The following is a 21,244-nucleotide window of genomic DNA, read 5'->3' as shown; positions in this document are numbered from 1 at the left end:
CTTAAAAGCTGTCTGACTGTGTTGATCTTTACTAATCCATACAATGTGGTACCCAAAGTTTATTAGGTGCAGGTTATTTGGTGTTGCATTATCTATTTTATTGTTGAAATTTCCCCTCTCTTTTTTCAGGGGTCCTTATTGCATGTTATCTGATCTACGCATGCCGTGTTAGTGCTGCAGATGCTATACATTTTGTGCGCCTCCGTCGCCCTGGATCTATACAGACAGGAGCCCAGGTGTCTCTGGTGTGTGACTTTGCACTGTTTCTAAGTTCACAATGGCCAGTTTTCCCAAGTGCTCCCCCCAGCTACTCTGCCTTTACATTAGCTCAGTATCTGGTCCGTCAACGACACCTCCTTCATGGTCAGGAGGCTCGGAGTTTACGCCACCTTCCTAAGCCTGTGGTAGTGATATGTCGCAGACTGGCACAATTGGCAGGGGGTAGGAGAACAAGAGGATCATGGGTGGAACTGGAAAGAGATGCTGCACATAGACTCCTGCGCCAAGTCATTGTTAGAGCAGCAAGTGACCGTCCGTGTAAGACGATGCCCTCACCAATCTGTGAGAGTGAAGAAAATGAACAAGAGTGGAAACAAGAGAAGAGGAGGGGGCTCTTCCAGAGTCAGATTAGCTGTGATACTGGAATTCTGCAGCTACTGCTCACTGGTGACACATCAGTAAGTGACTAGAGTAACCAGGCTCGAAAATTATATAGACAGAAATAAAGATAAGCAAGTCATCACGTGTCTGTAGAAGTGTATGAATCATTGTATGTTTAGTTGCAGTTACCAATAAGTTCAGATTACTTTTGTCTAATTGTTTCAAATATATAGATTGTAATTTCCTCAGGTAGACATGGTGAGCAATGGGCTGTGTCAACTTGATTTTGTTAAAACGACAATGCCAACAACAGAGTCGAAAGGCCCAGAGGAAACCCAGAGCAGAGTGGACAGCAATGCCCCAAATGTGAGTCCTACATTTACTTTATATATGTGAATAGATTATTCAATTTGTATGAAGACTGAAAAGGAAAAACTGTACACATATGGGGTCTGATTCAGAGTGGATGCTATTTCAGCCATGGTTGCATCTTTTTACGCAGCATCGTCTGTTTCTTTATGCTAATGCTGCAGGCAAGGGGCTTCCAACTGAAACGCCAACCAGGTGTGGCACTTATCCGTTGCTATGCAGAATAAGATGCACCATCGGAGATTGCACCTACCCTCTGGCAGGTGCAATTTTTCCATCTGAACAAGGATGTCTGGGGTCAGTGCAACTGCATCTTTGGAAGCAATTGCTGACCACAACATGCCCACGTCTGGCTAGCCATCTACTTGTTACCTGCCAGAAACGCCCACCAAAATTTCATGGATCTGTGTATAATTTCGGTCTGCGTCTTTGTGCAGTAACCATCGGAATGCATGTGCAGTGCGAATCGGACGTGTGCAGAGACTGAAAACATTGCCACTTGCATGCAGCATCGACATTACATACACCTCTGAATCCTGCATGCACTGGTGGCAAGCATGTAAAACTGTGGCTGTTTAAAAGTCGCACATGACTTAGTTGCATCTCCACTTGCAGCTAAAGGGTATAATAGTGAGGGGCTGGACTGCCATCAGAAGTTGTGGGGCCCAGTACAAATGAAACAGGTGGGGCCCCCCACGTCCTCATAAGCACATGCCAGCAGCCATCCCCTCGTGACATACATATATATGTGCAGACACATAAAGAAAAGTTTGAAGAATCGATGAAAAATATTTTTATTTATTATTTTTTAGAAAAAGCAGCAGAACATTGTTTGGGAGCCTGCAGGGCTGGAGATGCATGATCATGACAAATCCTAAAGCTAATTGCCTCCTCCTTAGTCAGTCATATTGGTCTGGTTGTTCCTGCATCTGTTATTATATCACCCAGAAGAAACTTGGGAATGAGGCAACATATGCAACACTGTATATGAACACACTAAGGGGGGAATTCATTTCGGCTGACTGGGCACCATGTGCAATCCAGTGCCATAACTCCTTCAGGAAACACAAACTTCTGCCTTTAGCCACCGCTTGATAATAGGACATAGCATAATCTAAATCACAATATCCCCATATTTGTCCCTTTTAAATGATAGAGGGCCACCCAATATGGGTCCCCGAAGTGTATCAGGTTGATTATCACAGCCCAAATGAATGGTCCTTCAGTAAACCAGGCACAGACAAAATACTGTACTAGTGTTTTTCCTGGCTTCAACCTGTCACATATACTACTGTCCATAATACAGGTGCATATGGCCTTAGAGATTGAGACATTTAGAGATACGCCCTGCACTGCTAACTGGGAAAAAATATATTTTCTTCTGGAGCATTTTATGTCTATTTGGAGCAAAATGTGTCCAATTGTGCATAGTCCCTTCAGTATTGTACGGTACTCTGCCTTATCCTCAGAGAAAGATCATTTTTATTTATTTATTTTTTCCTTGGAAAATTAATTTGAAAGCTTTGGATTACACACTTCTTACAACAACATGTCTACATATGGGCAGCTTTAAAAGGGGCATAATAAATGTCTCTGACAGGTGAAGACTGAGGGTTATATCGGGGACACACTGAGATAATGTCATTCCGATTTGGCCAAATCGGAACGGCAAATGGTGCATATTGTGCAGTGTGTATGCCAGATATGTGCGCTTCTGCGATGTCAGGTTTGATGTGCTGTACTTCAAACCTGATGATATTGCATGTGGCCTCATTCATGTTAATGAAGGACAGAACAAGTGATCATTCCGTCGTTCATTAGATAGTTCTAATGTGTACCTGTGGTATGAAAGTTTTGCCCCGGTACACATCGTTCAGTGTGTAACCACCTTTAGGGAAACAATTGTTATTGTGATCAGTGGTTAATTTAATAGAGAATTGTATTTGTATATACTGTACTCACAAGCAGGTACAGTCCATACTTGCCTACTTATGAAAAAGCATTTCAGGGATATTGTGACAGCAGCACCTATGAGCGCGGCGGAAAAGTGGATGTGTACTGATACATCTGAGAGGCATGCCATGAAATTCACTTACATCCAAATGTAAATAAGCCCCAAAGCAGTTAGTAAGATCTAATTGTTGATGAAAACACACTGATACTTTTCAGGGCTTGCTCGTGTATTGTGCTTTACAAGGGGTTCCATATATGTGGCAACGAGAGACCTTATATGAATATGCATGTAGCCATAGGGATCATTGTGCCTTATAACCATGCAGGGAAATGTCACTGATTATACCATTTGAATGCATATAGTTCTGATTTCTTTTTTTCTCAAGTATATTACAGCTTCATAATGGGGGTAAGGTGCAATCAGGGAGATTGTTACTATATCAGGGAGTCTCCCTGACAATCAGGGAGAGTTGACAAGTAAGGCACAGCCTACATCAGTCAGCAGATCATGCACAGTGTCAGATGAATCACTCCCATGATACTGCTGCTAATCCTCTCCATGTGTCAGAGAAGCATGTGATGGGGCTCAGGCTCCTCCAATCAGAGCTCAGCGCATGCTCCTCTGACTCCTCTGCAGAGTCTCATGGGATTTACCCAGTAGTGCACTGCTGTGCCCTGATCCTCTGCATGCAGCTGCCGGGCCCCATTAACCCTTGAAACTCCAGCAGCCTGGCCATTTCATACAGTGGCGGTCAGCAGGCGTGCCCCTTAGGACCAACCGGGCCCTAAGTGCCTGCCTGTACTGCCTTGTGCATAATCCGGTCCTGGGTGTAATTATGCAATTTTTCAGACAGATGTCTTACACCAAGGATAGGAGCGATAACGACGGTCAAGTGCATAGATAGGTGTGGTGAGATAGCATAGATGCATACAGTTCAGCATACTGGTGAATATATGCAATTAGCATACCTTCCAACTGTCCTCCATCCAGTCCTATTGACAGTCCTATTTTTCTGTGACTGTCCCACCTGCGGGCCACAGTGTCCTACAGTGAGGGTGGAGTTGGAGGGAGCACAGACCGCTGTTCTGCATAGAGCAGTGGGTAAGCAGCGAGAGAATAGATGCTGTGCGCATGGGCATGGCGTCTATTCACAGTGTAGAGGGAGCCTGGAGGCAGTTCAGCATCTTGGAGAGTGCTGGGCGGTGTGATGTCACTGGGGGTGTTGTGAGGCTCCACCCTTTTATGTGAGGATCCACCCTTTTTCATGAGGCTCCACCCCCTTTTGTCCCGCATGATGAAACATGAAAGATAGAAGGTATTAATTTAGTTCAATGTGCACAATGTAGGTTTAATTACCACTGACCTAATTTCAACTCTGCATCCGCCCCAATGTCTATAGAATACTATGTTTATACAGGGGCATTAATACAATGTATTGGAATTGTCAGTATGATGACATATTTCTGGATGACAAAGGAATTATTACACCAAATTTGTTGTTGAACACTAAGGATAGCACTTTTACTCTTTGTTAAGAATCTGTTTATTACTTTACAAAACAAACAAAGCTGTAGCACAATGCTAAAATATATCTTCAAATTGTAATTATAATAAAATTATTTGACAGATGTGCAGTAAATGAAGGTAGGGTTTAAATATCAACACAATTATTTGAATTAGGTTTGATATACTTGAAAATAAAACACATTTATTGGCATGATCAGGGAAATTAGGGAACAACACGTATTGATGATAAGCAGTATGTGCACTCCTGAACTCAACCACATACCGGAACTTGATGATTGGGATTTTTAAATGAAATTTTCTCTTTGGCCACAAGATGGCTCTGTGTGAAATGAAACTAATATTACTTTAGAATAGATAATAAGATCGGCAGGTATCATGGTAAATACACATAAATACTTTTTGAAGGACAAGTTGGCTTAAATAAAAGTGTAAACATTAGCGGTAATTCATGCTTATTGCAGTACACTTGTGTATGTTAGTTGATATACTTAAATACATTAGATCAATGATCCAGCTTACTGTGTTGTCATATAAATTGTGTTATCATGTTGCTTAGTTTCATTTTTATGCCGTGTCAATGACTGAAAATGTTTTGACTATTCACAGAGAGATAACCTTGTAGAGCCATGTCAGCCCAAAACTCCACACAATGTTTTGTGCATTGCAGAAGCCATGGCTGAATTGGAGGCTCCAGACCCAGTTATCCAGCAAAGTGTGCAGAATATACAGGTCAGAGAACTGAAGTAATAGAGGGCTATAGTTTGTGATACACATCACTGTTCTACTTCTTGTATGATTTAAAGAAATTTATACATTGCATATTATGTATGTAATGTTCAGTGACCTAAAGATTTCTATTTATATGTAGGCTTGCCATAATATTCCTATAATCCGGGTCACATATGAATTAAACATGTCCTGTGCCTGGCTAAGTTCAAGCTTAGATTTCACCTGGTTTTAATTAATCAGAAACAGGACCTGTGTAAATTGGATTAAAGGGATATTATGGCAAGTCTAATTATATATAACGTTCAGCCCATACTTGCCTACTCTCCTGGAATGGCTGGGAGGCTCCCGAAAAGTAGATAAAGTAGGCACACACCCCCCCCTGCGGCCCCCTTCCGTCCACTTACACAGCACAAGTGGGCAGACCAGTGAATCGCGTCATAGCAGCCCTGCCCCCGCTATACAATGCCTGTTTTCTAAGCACTGTATAGCGTGGGGTGGGGCCCTGTTGCCATGCCCCCTGTACCGCCCACTTTCTTGTGCACCATGCCCCCTCTCTGCCAACCTGGCTGCATATCCCAGAGGAGGAGGCAACAAAGTCGGTAAGTATATATCAGCCTTTTTATGATTCAATGCAGTTGAGTCCTTTGCATCTTACCTTGTGCCGGCAAGCTCTTCCCTCTCCTCACCTCCATCTTCCTAGTGATATTTGAGAAAATATTGCATTCGCATAAGAGAAAAAAAGAAGTATGTTCAAGAGCTAATTTTTTTTATGGGTTATATAATACACTCTGTAAATGTTAATAATGACCAGCAGCAAAAAAAACCTGTATATGCTTGTGAACATACATAAAAATTTATTTTTACACCCTGAACTGAATGGTCAGCGTGTATTAACACAGAACAATGTTAATTTAGGATAATTTGTGCTATAAGTATTAATATCATGAAGTCTGATATGTGAAAAAACCCCTGTAGAGACCATTGAGACAGGGGTCAGCTGCTGGACGCGTACAGGCCTACATGTGGATTAATTAAATGCTCCGGGATCTGCAGCTGGGCACTGGTCTTTGAGGCCTAACAGAGACGGTTGGACGCGATTGATGTGCGGAGTAACATTGCCGGACGGCAGGTGAGAGCAAAGCTGCGGCTTCGTTGTTGTGCACAAACATTTTCAAACTCCATATATTTGTGGACTTTTGGGGAGATCCGTGCAACATGGCATGCGAACACGGCTCCCTTTGAATCACCATCTTTAAGCATCCAGCCATTTGTTCCGTGCCACTTATCAGGGATCGAGCACCCCATATAATTGTAGAATTTAATATTATAACGGAAGATCATTATATGTCATTCATTGAAAGCAGCCATTTATCCTGTCCACACATTACATCTTTTATCTTCAGTGGAATGTCAGGTGAAAATAAACATCTAATTGATACAAAAAGGACAATATCTGTATTAAGCTACAGAAAGGATTTCGGCTATTAAGAGTGATTTTATTTTATTTTTTACAACTAGTCCAGGTTTCTATAGCTTTTTAGGAGTAACATAATTGTGTGTATAGATATATACCATGGTTTTATGAAAACAACCGGTTGTTTCTATTTTTTAGATTGTATTGAATGTGAATGTATATACTCTGTTATGTGTTAGAAAATAAAACAACATTTGTTGTGTACTATATAAGTATTCTTTATTTCACATATCAGACTTCATGATATTAATATTTATAGCACAAATTATCGTAAATTAACATTCGCACAAGAGAGCAAAGTCTCTGCTTTCACTACACGGCGCCATCTTCCTGAAGATGTCACTGGGAAGATGGTGCCGCAGAAGAGTGGGGAAGTGCTTGTCTGCACAAGGTAAGTATACTCTGGGTACAGGGAGTTCGGGGCCCTCCTTGACCCAGGGACCCATGTACATTGCACACCCTGCATCTGTTATAAATACGTCTATGGTGCCAGCCTTTGACAATTTTAGCTTTTCGATTTTAAGAAGCTAAAATTGTGAGAGTTTTCTATGAAGATTTATTATGGAACTTTAAAATGTGTTTACCTATCATACAAGTTAACTAGGCAAAAACAGATGCTATAATTTTCAAAATTATATCAGTACAGTAGCCCCACAGTCCACATATCAACATATAGAGCAGTGATGGGCAACAGGCAATGGGGTCTCGCGTGGTCCTACGAGCTGTCACATGTAACAGCCCCTATCTCCTTCCTGCTTTATTGTCATATTTGTTTGCTGTATCTTGTAATTATGTAAAAGGTTTGCTAATATGTTATTACCGATATCTATGTTTTCATTTATTAAATGTATTAAATGTAACTTACTACTGCAATTAAGCAATGTGTGGCACTTTGGAATGTAAGTGGGCTGCCTAGTGTGGGTTGCCTATCACTGATATATCGGGATATCTGAAACATTTTCATATGCATCCTCTATAGCACAGGTTCTCAAACTCAGGGCCTGGTTCATTACCGATCGCAATGGCTATTATGCACACAATTGGCCGATTGTTGCGTTCTGCACATGCGTATGCATCGCAGTGCAAGTACACGAAGACTTCACTGTGATCGGACTGCGATCAGTGACTACACAGACGCATCACAGATTGATTGACAGGAAGTGACCATTTGGGGGTGTTGATGGGGGGGCGGGTGGCCGGTGAAACGCAGGGGTGCCAGTGCATTTGAACGCCGTTCCAGGGGCATGCATAAATTATCCATTGCGATGCTACAGTATACACAGCTTGGGCTTTCACCGAGTGCAATGAGGTTAGCAACTTCTGAATAAGGTCAGACCTTGTGCAAGTGTGCGTCAGGCTCCGATGTTACTCAATGTTAACGATGGTTTTGCAGACTTGCAAAGTATTACGGATCTGTGTAAGGTAAAGTGGGCGTTGCAATAGCAATCCATAATGAATTAGGCTCTCAGTCATCAGGACCCCAAACTGTGCATGTTTTCCAGGTTTCCTCACAGGATCACAAGTGAAATAATTTGCTCCACCTGTGGATCTTTTAAAATGTGTCAGTGAGTAATGACTACACCTGTGCACCTGCTGGGTGACCTGGAAAATGTGAACTGTGTGGGGTCCTGAGGACTGAGGACCCGATTCAGACCCGCTCGCTAGGCTGCGTTCGCACGTAGCCTGCCGATGTTTACAATGTGCGCAAGACACAGTGAGCATTTACAAACTAGTCCATGCAATCAAGAAGTGTTCACACCCTGTACATAGACACCTCACTAGAATTAGTGACAAGACGAGCCGTTTGTGGGTGGTAACAGGGGTTGGTCGATGGAAACGGGGGTGTGGTGGTGCAAATGCAGGCGTGTCTGTGCGTCTTAACGCCGTTTCAGAGGCGTGCATAATTAAGACGCAGCTTCATAAAACACGTGACATGGCTGAATAACACACAGAAGCACTCGCTGTGCTTGCGGTAGTGTATGGTCAGCGACAAGTGCTGCGTATGGGTCCGATGTTACTGATTGTTTAATATACTTCCTGGAGATGTGAAAGTTGGCATCTTATGACAGGCTGGTGGGCGTCTACATACACCGTGATCACATGCCGGATTTGCATACTTTGGCAGCTGGCTGCTGCGTGCGAACGCATCTAGCAAGCAAGTCTGAATCGGGCCCTGAGTTTGAGAACCACTGCTCTATAATGTGATGCCATAGGAGTATTGTGTTTAATTATTCCCTATATTCTTTTATAACTGTACAGAACCTTGTGAATGAAGAGGGAGCCTGGGCAGCTTTGTCCACAGAGAGCAATCCCAGAATTCTCAGCACTCTGATCTGGGATTGGCTGCAACAACTGTCGGTTGGTCAAAGTCTGGAGCCATTCTAATAAATGGGGCTGATGCAGAGTGAATACTACGCCAGTTGGCGTAGCGTATCTTGTGTAAATTCACATTGCTCGTGCCCAGAATAGTGTTCACACACAAATTTGCCCATGCAGATGCGTGTGAGTCTGCCATTTTTTGCCTTCTTGCACCTGGAGGGGCTGAATAGAGTAATTCTAGCATAGGCATACTACAGTAAGGGCATGTTTGCTTTTTCAAATGAACACATGTAGTATATGTGACTGGAGCAAATATGGAATGATGATGATGGCCAGAGCCGGCCGTAGGCATAGGCATTCTAAGCAAATGCCTAGGGCGACTGGAATGCCTAGGGGCATTCCAGGGCTCTGATGCTTCCTCCACCCCTCCGCGATGCTGCCGCCCCCACCCCTCTCGGCGCTGCAGTGATCGGCGTTCAGTGTGCAGCACAGCACAGCACACTGGGGGGACTCACTGGCTGACAAGGGCTAGATTAAGGTGGGGCACAGGAGGCGAGTGATTGATTTCTCCAGCATCTGCTGCCCTGCGCTGCTGCCGGCAGTGGAACCTGGAGTGCGGTGGCTATCCTTGTACATGACCTGTCAGTGTTCCCTCCTCTGGCGGTGACGAATTGGAGCGGCGCCTGCGCTACTGAAGATAATGTAGAGAAAGATGCTGGACTCTCGTGCTCTAGGACAGCTGGGTGCCTGGGAGCAGAATGCAGCCCACATTGTCAGCAGAGTTCAGTGTGAAAAACCGGTGGGGAGGAAATATATATAAACGACTGGGGATGAGGGGGTTCATTAAAAATATAATGCTGGGGGTGAGGGGGATTGGGGTGAGATCATATATATTATATAAGGGGTGGGCCATTAAATATTATATAATGGTGAGGGGGGGAGTGATGAGTTGTTGGGAGTGGAAAGAGACAAAATATACTATATAAATATATACTATATATATATATATATATATATATGTGCCCCTGCAGCAGTGCTGGTAGGACCTGCACTGCTGCCTAATGGAGGTTTAGGGGGAGGAGGTGTACACACAGCGGGCACAGCCAGAGGTGTTGATGACAAGAGGGAGAGGGCCCCCTGTCTTAAGTGCCCCAGGCCCCCGAAGGCTTAATTCGGCCCTGTGACTGACCGTGAGCCAAGTGAGAGAAGCTCATTCTGGCTACAGGAGGATACAAGATGGCCACGGGAGGGCATGCTGCGCGTGCTCAGCTGCGGCCACCCCCTCAGGCCCCCCTGCTGCTGCCTAGCACTCAGCCATCGGACCAGACGTCTACAGCAGAAACATTAGCTGCATCAAAAGAGAGGGGTGATGCATCTGACTCAGAGGAGCTGTGTCATGTGTGGGAAAAAAATAAATAAAAATAAATTATATATATATATATAAACTTTAGAAAAAAGGTGGCACTCACATCAAACAGAAAATATCAAATGCTGGGGTGTCAACCAAAAAAGTGGGATCCACAGACACCACTCATTAGAAAAATTTGAAAAAAAGGGAGCACTCACCAGGCTTTAAAAGAAGTATTCACGTTTTTTAATCTTAGTCATAACATGGCTCCTCGACGTTTCGGTCACAGTACATGACCTTCTTCAAGAGACACAGCCCAATTATAAAGACAAACACAACAACCACCAGATAGGATCCAGAAATAGAACTTACCTTGACACAACAGCCTCTTATACCCCTTAGCTAATGAGGAGATTGCACAGGGCGCACACCTGATCACCTCCCATGTGACTGACATCGGCATGACCGATTATGTGAATTTTTTGGTGATCAAAATAAAGAGCCGGCAGTTACTGAACGATTACTGCGGAGACCAGGGCTTTTTGATCCAAAATCTACCAATTCTAGCATACGTACTTTTCAACGTATGACAGAATTGGATATCAGATCGGCTCCTCCCGTGAAACATTATGATAACTTGACCAGGGAGCATAGATTTGCACTTTCTACTCTCAGGAACAATCAGAATATTGTCATTCGCCCCGCCGATAAGGGCGGGGCAATTGTTATCCAAAATCTTTGTGATTATGATAAAGAAATTAAAAGACAATTGTCTGATTTATCCATGTATATCAAGTGTGAGTGTAACCCTATTCCAAACTTTAAAAGGGAAATTGATTTGATTCTTGAACAGGCCTTATCACACGGTTGGCTTGATGAACGCCTTTTTGAATATTTGAAAGTGGATTATGCACTGTGTCCATACATTTACACGCTACCCAAAATCCATAAAACGCTTGAGAAATTAAACGTCGAGGAGCCAAGGAAAGACTAAGATTAAAAAACGTGAATACTTCTTTTAAAGCCTGGTGAGTGCTCCCTTTTTTTCAAATCTATATATATATATAATATGCAGTAGAATGGCAGCACTCTGTGGACTTCAAGGAAATGACCACAGCACAAGGCTTAATGTTGGTAAAATTAAGCCTTGTGCTCTGGTTATTTCATTGAAGTCCATGGAGTGCTGCGCTTCTGTGTCTGTGTAAAGGGGTCAGCTTTGGTCTCTAGATGTGTCTGTGTAATATATATGTGTGTGAATATATATATATAATATATATATATATATATATGTGTATGTATGTATGTATGTATGTATATGTCAGGTACCACAGGTATTTAGATCCAATGAATCCCCCAAACATGCATATAGATCAGTGAAATGCGGTGAGGTCAATGGCTGGGGTGGCACACATGGAGATGGGTCTGAGCGCTTGGAGCCTCTCACCCCCTACTTACTGTAGCTCTCCCCTCACTACACTAAACTTCAGTGTCCATTGATCATTGATTCTCTTACCTGCATCACTGTGTCTTCTCTTGCTACTGTCCTGCCTGAGCTCAGATCTTTAAACACTGCAGTGCACTTTCTGGTCACATGACACATCCAAAGTGTCCATCAGTACTGACGGCACGTCCCCCATACTCAGAGGCATGCCTCTATTAGCTATCTGTTTGTGCAGCTTACTGCCCTTGTTGTGGCTCTACCCTCACTTCTTTTGATTATTCTAATCATTTTTATATCAAATCTCAGGTGTATGACAGGGGAGGCGCTGCCTACCCTGACTGCACGTCCCATATAAAACAACATCATTTGACTGGCACTCCACTAAATTTGTATTGATTTAGCTGGGCTCCCTCCTTGGAACTGTATATTCCAAATAATACATGCACGATATGGGCGGCACTCCTCGAATTTCAAATAAATACTCTTACAAGCAGTATCTTATATCAACAGTTCAGATGCTTTTTATGACACCTTTCGTATATATATATATATATACACACACACACCAATGTGGGTTTTTTGGAATCCGCGTATAAACACTTAGATTGGTGGTGGGATTATCTCCTAGGCGGCACCAGTCAAAATTTTGCCTAGGGCACCAAATTGGTTAGGGCCGGCTCTGATGATGGCCATCTGCACTAGTGAACCTATTGTGATTGGTTATATGCTAACTCTGCTGCCACTGATTGCTGATCTTTGTTTGGGCATACATTCACTTTTTAGAGTTTGATCCTGTTCCTCAAAAAATAAATGGTTCACAATATGGTCACAAATTTACATAATTATCTGTGGCTTGTGTAAACCAGATACTGTATAGCATAAGTTACTTTTGCCAACCAGAAGGCATCTTGAGTTATACATTATATGCATCTAGGTGGATAATTTTCCAGGCAACTTTTTTCAATCTTAAATTCCACTCCTTTTGTGGCCTACTCTGCATCAGCCCCAAAAATGTCTTGTATCTGTTGAGTTTTAGTTTATATATTCTTATTTTCTTATCTCTTCACTTCAATACTACTGAAAAAACATTGTGCTATTATATTTTCTATTATGTCTGATGCTTTGTCATTGTACTATTATATTTCTTTTATGTCTGATGCTTTGTGTTAGCTTTAAAAACTGTTTCTGCAAAATTTTAAAAATGTAAGAAATTTAAAAACTAGGAAGCTCGTTAATCTCATCTCCTGACTACAGGCCCGATTCAGAATGGTACACTATGCCGTTGTTTTTGCAGTTGAGCGATAATTTACAATCTGCGCATGCATCAAGGTACATTTATCGTTATTGTTTGCAGCGACTATTTTCTCGCAGTTAGGGAGCATTTGGGGAGGTAATGAGGAGTGGGGGAAAAGCACGCAGGTGTGACATGACCATTTTGGGGGGGTGTCACATTCTGAGACTGCAATAAATATGGCTCCGGCATCTCAGTTTTCATGGCTTACTCAGGACTGTGACAATAGAATGATCAGTGACTGATGCTGCATCTATGTATGCTGATGCTGCAACATTTTACACAGGTGCTTGGATTTGCAAAGCTGCAGGTGGGTGTCTCAACAGGGCCATAACTAGGGTAGTGCGACCAGTGCCATGGCACAGGGCACCGCAGGGCAGGGGGTGCTGTTTGGGCCTGCCAATTTTCCTGCTATCATTCTCACTTGTAGCTTCCTCTTATTTTATCCCCAGCATCTCCTGGACTCCCCTATGTCTGCCCTGGCCCTTCCCCATGAGGCATTTATTAAGCAAAAAGAATGGTTGCTGCATCAGTACTATGTCACTTAAAGAACCACATATTATTACATCTCACAAATTTTTACTGGGGGTGCTGCCTACTGACAATTAATAAGTATACAGGTAAGAAGGATAGAGAAGAAGTGTCCTTGATCGTGGCACACTTGATAAATTATATAAACTTAAAATATAACTTTTATTCATTAATGTAAAAAGTTTATTGACAACAGCGAAATATTTAAAAGGAATACATTGTTCCTAGACACAAAAATACATACATAATTCAGACATGACAAAAAAATGAAAAGTGAAAAATAAAGGCCCTCATTCAGAGCAGGACGCAATTAGCGCTCGCTCGTCCTGAAAATAGGGGTGGCTATTCAAATGAACCGTTCGCTGTTTGCGGTCTGTTCACGCCTCTAGGTCTGAACGAGCGAACAAAACTTGCGGTCATTTTTTGGGAAACTACGCCCCCTGGCCGCTCGCATCCTACGTCATGTCCGCTATTTATTAGATTAATCGAGTACATCGACCAGCATATGAACTGCTCGCTATTCTTGTGGTTGGTTTTTGCTACCACAATTTTGCGAGCAGTTCTGGCTTAAAAAAAACCCAGTGACGTTGTCAATGACGCTGATGTTTTAATTATGCACACCCATAAAACGCCCGTTTTGACCTTTAAGCACGCCTGCGATTGGATCTCCACTCCCCGTTTTCAAGCACCTTCCCCTGTTACCACCCACATACGCCTCATTCTGTCACTCAAAATAGCAGGCATTCGCTATTTTGCGAGCACACGATTTTCGGCCGCACTGACTGGTTCGCGCATGCGTATAACGATCCGTACGCATGCGCAGTTGGGCAAACATCGCTCGGAGCGAACGAGCTGCCGCTTATGAGTGGCTCTGAATCAGGCCCAAAGTGTATTAAAATCAAAGTCTCTTGGTGTGTTTATTAATTAATTAGCAATAAATGTGCCTAACTTCGTATATCCCTGTGTATTATGCCTGATGATATATGTTCTCAGAATAAAGAAAAATAATGTTCAACTTCTTGGTTGGTATTATACACATTGGAAGTGCTTGAGAAATATTCAATCAGGACAAATGCTACATGTTAAATTTACAATGTTGCAAAAATAATTCCTGGTAACACAACCACAGGAAATTGATACGTGCTAAGCCTGACAGCGATCTGACTGCAACACAGCTCAAGTCTGTATGCAGTTGGAACTTGTTATGATATGTGTGGCTAGCTTCCCGGGATAAGAAACGGGGACAATATTGCACAGAGGGAATTTATGATGAGTTCCACGTGCTAAGCTAGATAGCAATTTGACCGCTATATACAACTATAAATACAACGTTACAATCATAACCTTAGGGGAACCTGATCCTTGTAATCCGAATATGTGAGTAGTATATAACAGCATTGAAACACACAATGTTGTAATCATACTATTTAAACCATATAATTTGGAGTGCTGACATAATATCTATAGGATAACGATCAATCTAGTATCCCACTTTATTGCACGACAATATTAACGCGTGCAGCATATCATTAAAGTGAGATAGAAATTAGATAGAATCGTGTTATTACATAAGCACTGTGTATATAAGCTTAATACTTATTATTCCTTCACTACATAAGATCTTGATTCCCCTTTATTTTAAGGGTACAGACCAACACATGAGTATAATTAAAAACTAGGTCTAATCTCTCTACTTGCAACAGACCTAGACAGTCATTGTATCAATTTCCTGTGATTATGTTACCAGGAATTATTTTTGCAACATTGTAAATTTCCATGTTGCATTTGTCCTGATTGAATATTTTTCAAGCACTTCCAATGTGTATAATACCAACCAAGAAGTTGCACATTATTTTTCTTTATTCTGAGAACATACTGTATATCATCAGGCATAATACACAGGGATATACGAATTAGGCACATTTATTACTAAATAATTTTAAACACACAAAGAGACTTTGATTTTGATACACTTTATTTTTCACTTTAAATTTTTTTGTCATGCCTGAATTATGTGTGTAGTTTTGTGTCTAGGCACAATGTATTCCTTTTAAATATTTCGCTGTCGTCAATAAACTTTTTACATTAATGAATTAAAGTTATATTTTAAGTTTACATAATTTATCTAGTGCGCCACTATCAAGGACAATTCTGCTCTATACTTCTTAACCGTACCCTTCCACATGAGGCCATGACCCCTTTTCAGTGCACTATCTTATGTCCCTATTTCAAAAATTGGGGGGGTCAACAATGCTCCCTCTGGTACAGGGCACCAAAAAGTCTAGTTACGGCTCTGTGTCTCAATACATCTCCTGGCACCTACAACATTTGCATTTTTTTTCATAGCAGCTTTGTACACAAATGCAGCAGGGCCAACATTAGCATACAACTCTGCATCAGGCCCTATAGTCATCAGCTACCATATCCTGGGCTAATACATGCGAGCATTTCCGTATTTTAAAGCCGGAAGCATGTTAAAGATAAAACCAGCTTGTATTCTAGCAGTGGTACCAGCTCGCACTCCATTACATTTAGTCTCTTCCGTGAGATCTTGGCCTAAATCATGAGGGGATATTATGTATCAACAGGATGTCCACAATGGTGCCTCTTTTTCAAAAATATTTCTTCTAAACAAACAAAGAACTAAAGACAAACATTATGATGGTTGTGTTATCGAACTACAAAAATAATAGCTGGACAGAAGTTTTTCTCTCTCTCTGACAAAATACTGTCAAACGTTTTCGGCCTCACCAAGTCTGTCATCAGGACGAACTGCATAGTAAATGAATGAAGCAGTTTACACCACAACAATCCCAGCAACATAATGAACCCACCCCCCTAGTCGTCATGTATATACCACTGTGCAGCCAAAAGATGCTGGGCAGCGTTATAATGTGTGTGACATCATCACAGGGGCGGCTAGAAATAACCAGCCCATATGTACTAGTGTTTACATAAACAAAAGACTCACCTAATAACACAGGCAAATCGGTAATCAGTACAGATAATGCATCAGCCACTGTCGCTATATGCGGTTCTAGGCGGCCACATGCCCCGGCCCGCACAGCACAATAGTTTGTGCACTGTGAGCACACTGTACTACCGCTGGAGATAGCACACAACGTTCCAACTAGCGGAAGTGACAGGGAATCCATACCAATGCGTCCCTAGCAACCTAGACCCTGAGAAGCCAAATATCAACACTAAAAACACAGCAAACATTAACATAACTATTGATCTCATAATATATGCACGTGTGGATAATACAGACCAGGAGTGTAGATACTTACATATATTGAAGTGACCTGCCAAAAAAAAACTTTTTTTTTTTTTTACATACATCAATTACAAACCACTACTAAATCGCACCATATACATAATGTAACTACAGAGTTGTTCATGCGTGAAGGAAAACTCCAACACATGTGTATGATCTAAACATATATAAATATATGTGTATGCACACAGATGGAATTTCTGCATATAAATAAACACAAAAAGCAACAAATCTAAAAAAATAACAAAATAAACTAATAAATTATAATATAGGAAGTGTGTTGACAAACTAAAAAAAAAAAATATTAACGCCAAAAAAACATTCAAAGAATTATATTAGTTTAAGCCATTTTTAAAGACAGTCCCAAAAGAAAAAATCCACCTAGACTCCGATTTTTTCAGAAAAGCGTACGTTCACCTCCATGGGCAGGCACAGGTACCCAATCGATAATCCTGCACTTAAGCATCGACACCTGATGTCCCATCTCCAAAAAAATGTTTGGCCACCCACTTGTCGGCGACACCTGTCAACAGTGTTTGGTGCTTGGTGTATAGATCTACGGTGATTGGCCATGCATTCATGAAACGTACAGGTTATCATCCCAACATATGATAAGCCACATTGGCACACCAACATATATACGACATGGTCCATGCAACAATGAAGTTTATAACGAATATGTATGGACTTCCCACTGTATGGATGTGGAAAATTATTACCAGGAATCAATGACCTGCAGGTGACACAACCTGTGCATCTCATGTAACCAGGTTTTTGTTCATTCAGCCATGTACTTTTAGCTACTGGGGAATGGTGGGTAGAGTGCATGAGAAGCTGTTTAAGATTTTTACCCCTCTTGAATGCCATCATGTTTTTTTATTTAAACTGGATCTGTCTGAATCAAGGACCAATGCTTTTTGATCGACTTTGATATAACAGCAGCCTTCTCATCATATTGTGTCACGTAGATCATACGGTTTTTGTTCCTTGATGTTTTCTTTGTCACTTGTTTGTGTGCCCTGGTGAGACAACCCTCGATGACACTGCGTGTATATCCCCTCTCAAAAATATGGTTCTTCATCTCACATATTTGTGTCTCCGCTGTAACAGGATTACTATTATTCCTCAAGACCCGCATAAACTAGGCAATAGGGAGACTATTTTTGAGGTGAGTGGGATGATTGCTAGTCACATGCAGGAATGTGTTCCTGTCTTTTTCCTTCTGGAATAGTGTCATGTCAAGTAAAGACCCATCCTTAAAGACTGTCAAGTCCAGAAAATTAATAGTTGATTGATCTATCTTTACAGTGAATCAAACAGGGGACTCAAGTAGATTGAGTTCATCAACCATAGACCTAATATCTCCAGTGCCTCTCCACAACAAAAAGATATCATCTATAAATCTCTTATAGTACATGATACAAGTGCCATATTTTGGAAGCATGTTTGTAATTTCATAATCATGCATGAAAATTACCGCATATGCCGGGGCCACATTGGACTCCATAGTGGTACCCGCTACTTGGACATAATAGTCCCCTCCATAAGTGAAGTGATTATTTACCAAAATTAATTACAATAATTCAAGTATAAACTCAACTGGTGGGGTTCGCAATCCAGATTTTACTAACAACTTTCTAACAGCCTCAATGCCTGTAATGTGTGGGATAATCATATATAGTGATGAGACATCGTGGGATGCCAGAAAAATATCATCAGTAATATCACCTAGCCCTTTTATTTTATCAAGAAAATCACTGGTATCTTTTAAGTAGCTGGGGATATACTGAATCAAATCCTGGAGGAAACTATCCACAAATAAAGCCAAAGGCTGTAGTAGGGAACCCCTGGCAGAGATGATAGGTCTGCCAGGGGGATCCACCAAGGTTTTATTCACTTTGGGAAGAGTATATATAAGAGTACATACTGGAAAATCCACCTTGAAGAACTTATCCACCTGTTCGGTCACAGCTGACAGCCATGTCAATGGTACTATCTACCATCCTCTTTATACCAGGTATAGGGTTTGTTTCACTCAAAAAATATGTGGAAGTATCAGCTAGCTGATGTCTAACCCCTTTATAATAGTTAATGGCATCCTGAATGACAATCGCCCCGTCCTCGTCTGCAGGGCGAATGACAATTTTATCATTGTCACGCAAGGATTTCAGTGCTTGTCTCTGATCAGCAGTTAGGTTGCTATATTGCCTATTTGATGTCTCAGTGTTAAAGTCATACTTGGTCATCTGCAAAAATAACCGTATGCTGGCATTGTTACTCATAGGATCAAATAAGCCAGGTTTTGTGAATACAGATGATGGTATCCCCTCACCGCTGTAACTTATAGAACCATCCATAAAATATTCCCTCAATCTTAGTTTTCACCTGAATTTATAGAGATGTAGAGCTAAATTAAATTGATTATGTTTAAAGGAGAGTACGAATGATAACCCTAAGGCCAGCAGTGAGCATTCAGCATCGGATAACTCATACAGTACTTTGACAGATTAAAAATAGTATTCACATTCTCCTCCTCCGGCCTCTCTTTCTTGTACTCCCCTCTACTTGGGTGGTGCCTCCTTGGTCTACACAGATGACAGGCAATGCCTCTGTGTGAACCTGGCCTAAAAAAACACCCCATTTGTTGCCTTGACTAATGGGATGTGAGTGCAGCCTGACTCTGGAAAATAAATATATATATATATATATATATTTATATTTATATTAGTCCAAAGAACCGACACTCAATCCTTATGTAAGTATTGTCTTGGTGCCTTCCCTCCTGGTTTAAGTAAATATCCAAATACAGGTATATAAGGAGAAATGTCAGGCGGCACTCACAGGGCTTCACTTCAGGTAGTAAAAAGAAATAAGGAGACACTACTCCTAATGCAGATTAACATTTCAATTGTATTTCCAACTTTCGTCAGAATCAAGTGCTATAGTACAAAAGAGCTTACCTTTATAGTGTAATCCCATCACCATGCCGCGCTGGACGCCTCCTCCCCGGTCAGGGCAATGAATACTGACGTCACCATATGGTGACGTGCGCTCCCTAGCGCCTCCTGTTCCCGGGGGGTAGCCTAGCAACGGTTACAACACCCATTAGTGAAATAATACAAAAGCAACAACAGTAACAAGTCCGCAATCTCTGTGGAGTGGATACATGTATCAAAAAGTCATTTTACTCCTATATTTTACTAAGTCACAAATCTAGTTAAAAAGTAATAATACTTGACTGGCCAAAAATGCAAGACTTGACTAATTCTCACTCGTCTCACTATAATTTCAAAGCCCTCAAACTAGAAACAAAACATGAAAGACAATTGGACTATTATAGTATTTAACCACTGCTGTTATGTATTAATATAATTTAACTAAGGTGGTATTGGAGTTTTGTCTGAAAAAGAAAACAGTCTGAATGCAGGTAATTAGAGAAAACAATTCAAACTCAATTGTTAATTCAGTCCATTAGGAGCCATGGTATTAAGTCGATGGATCCACCTAGCTTCCATCCTCAAGAGTGATTTGTCACAATCTCGTCCTCTTAATAGATTTGTGCCTGATCTTTGATTTTATACCGTAGGGTGGACAAGATGTGTTTCAACTCCTTAAAGTGCCTTGCTACCGGCTGCTCCTGATCATGGCCACCCAATGCCAGGCATATTGATGACCTGTGCAGGGCCATGCGCTGTCTAAATTGTCTAGTGGTCTTCCCAATATAGAGAAGACCACACGGGCAACGAATATAATAGATGACATGATGACATGAGTGCTCTGGCACATGAGCACCTGTCTAATCGGGATAGGTTTGCCCATATGGGGATGTGAAAAAGAGCCACCGCTTTCCATATAGCTGCATGTTGTGCAGCCCGTGCACTTGTAACACCCTGGTTTACATACCAAGAAATTTATTGTAGTTGGCAACTTTTTTGCCGTAATGTCTTTATGGACCAGGGGCGGGATGCAGTAATACTTACCGCCGGACATCGCAATTGTACAGATCGCATATGCACTAACATATGCGATCTGTACAGCTAAGGATAGCTCTTCCGATAAGAGCTGTCCTTTGTGATCTCTCCTGCACAGTGGACTTCCAGGTTTATGACCCGGGAGTCCATCTGCATAGTGACGCGATGGCCGCGGGGCATGCTGGGAGGGATCCGATTGGATCCCTCATAGCAGCGCGATGCGGTAGAAGCCTATAGGCTTCTTTAGGGTAACGCCTGCAATAGCTGGCGTTACCCTCCGCATCGGAGCCCGGCAGCCAGGAGATTAATGCATACGGAAAATGCGGTAAATAGGGGTTTTACCGCATTTTCCGTTTGGTGCATCCCAGCCCAGGTAATCCCGTAGATTTTTATTATGAGAGTAACTCGGTAAC

General features: G+C 41.8%; 1 protein-coding gene across 2 annotated transcripts in view; it reads left to right on the top strand.

Annotated features, from left to right (window-relative positions):
- The window catches only part of LOC148540565 (protein tyrosine phosphatase domain-containing protein 1-like), a 78,184-nt gene that overhangs the window by 16,091 nt on the left and 40,849 nt on the right, over positions 1 to 21,244 (top strand). For both annotated transcript variants that reach the window (XM_088444381.1, XM_088444371.1), the window contains exons 5-8: positions 130 to 677; positions 850 to 966; positions 5,057 to 5,179; positions 8,913 to 9,011. In XM_088444381.1, the coding sequence (XP_088300507.1) occupies positions 130 to 677; positions 850 to 966; positions 5,057 to 5,179; positions 8,913 to 9,011 (887 nt within the window). The remainder of the gene's footprint in view (positions 1 to 129; positions 678 to 849; positions 967 to 5,056; positions 5,180 to 8,912; positions 9,012 to 21,244) is intronic.

Source organism: Taudactylus pleione, unplaced genomic scaffold, assembly GCF_031769625.1.
Source record: "Taudactylus pleione unplaced genomic scaffold, aTauple2 ptg000019l, whole genome shotgun sequence".
Lineage (NCBI taxonomy): Eukaryota > Metazoa > Chordata > Amphibia > Anura > Myobatrachidae > Taudactylus > Taudactylus pleione.
This window is presented reverse-complemented; position numbering and strand designations above follow the sequence as displayed.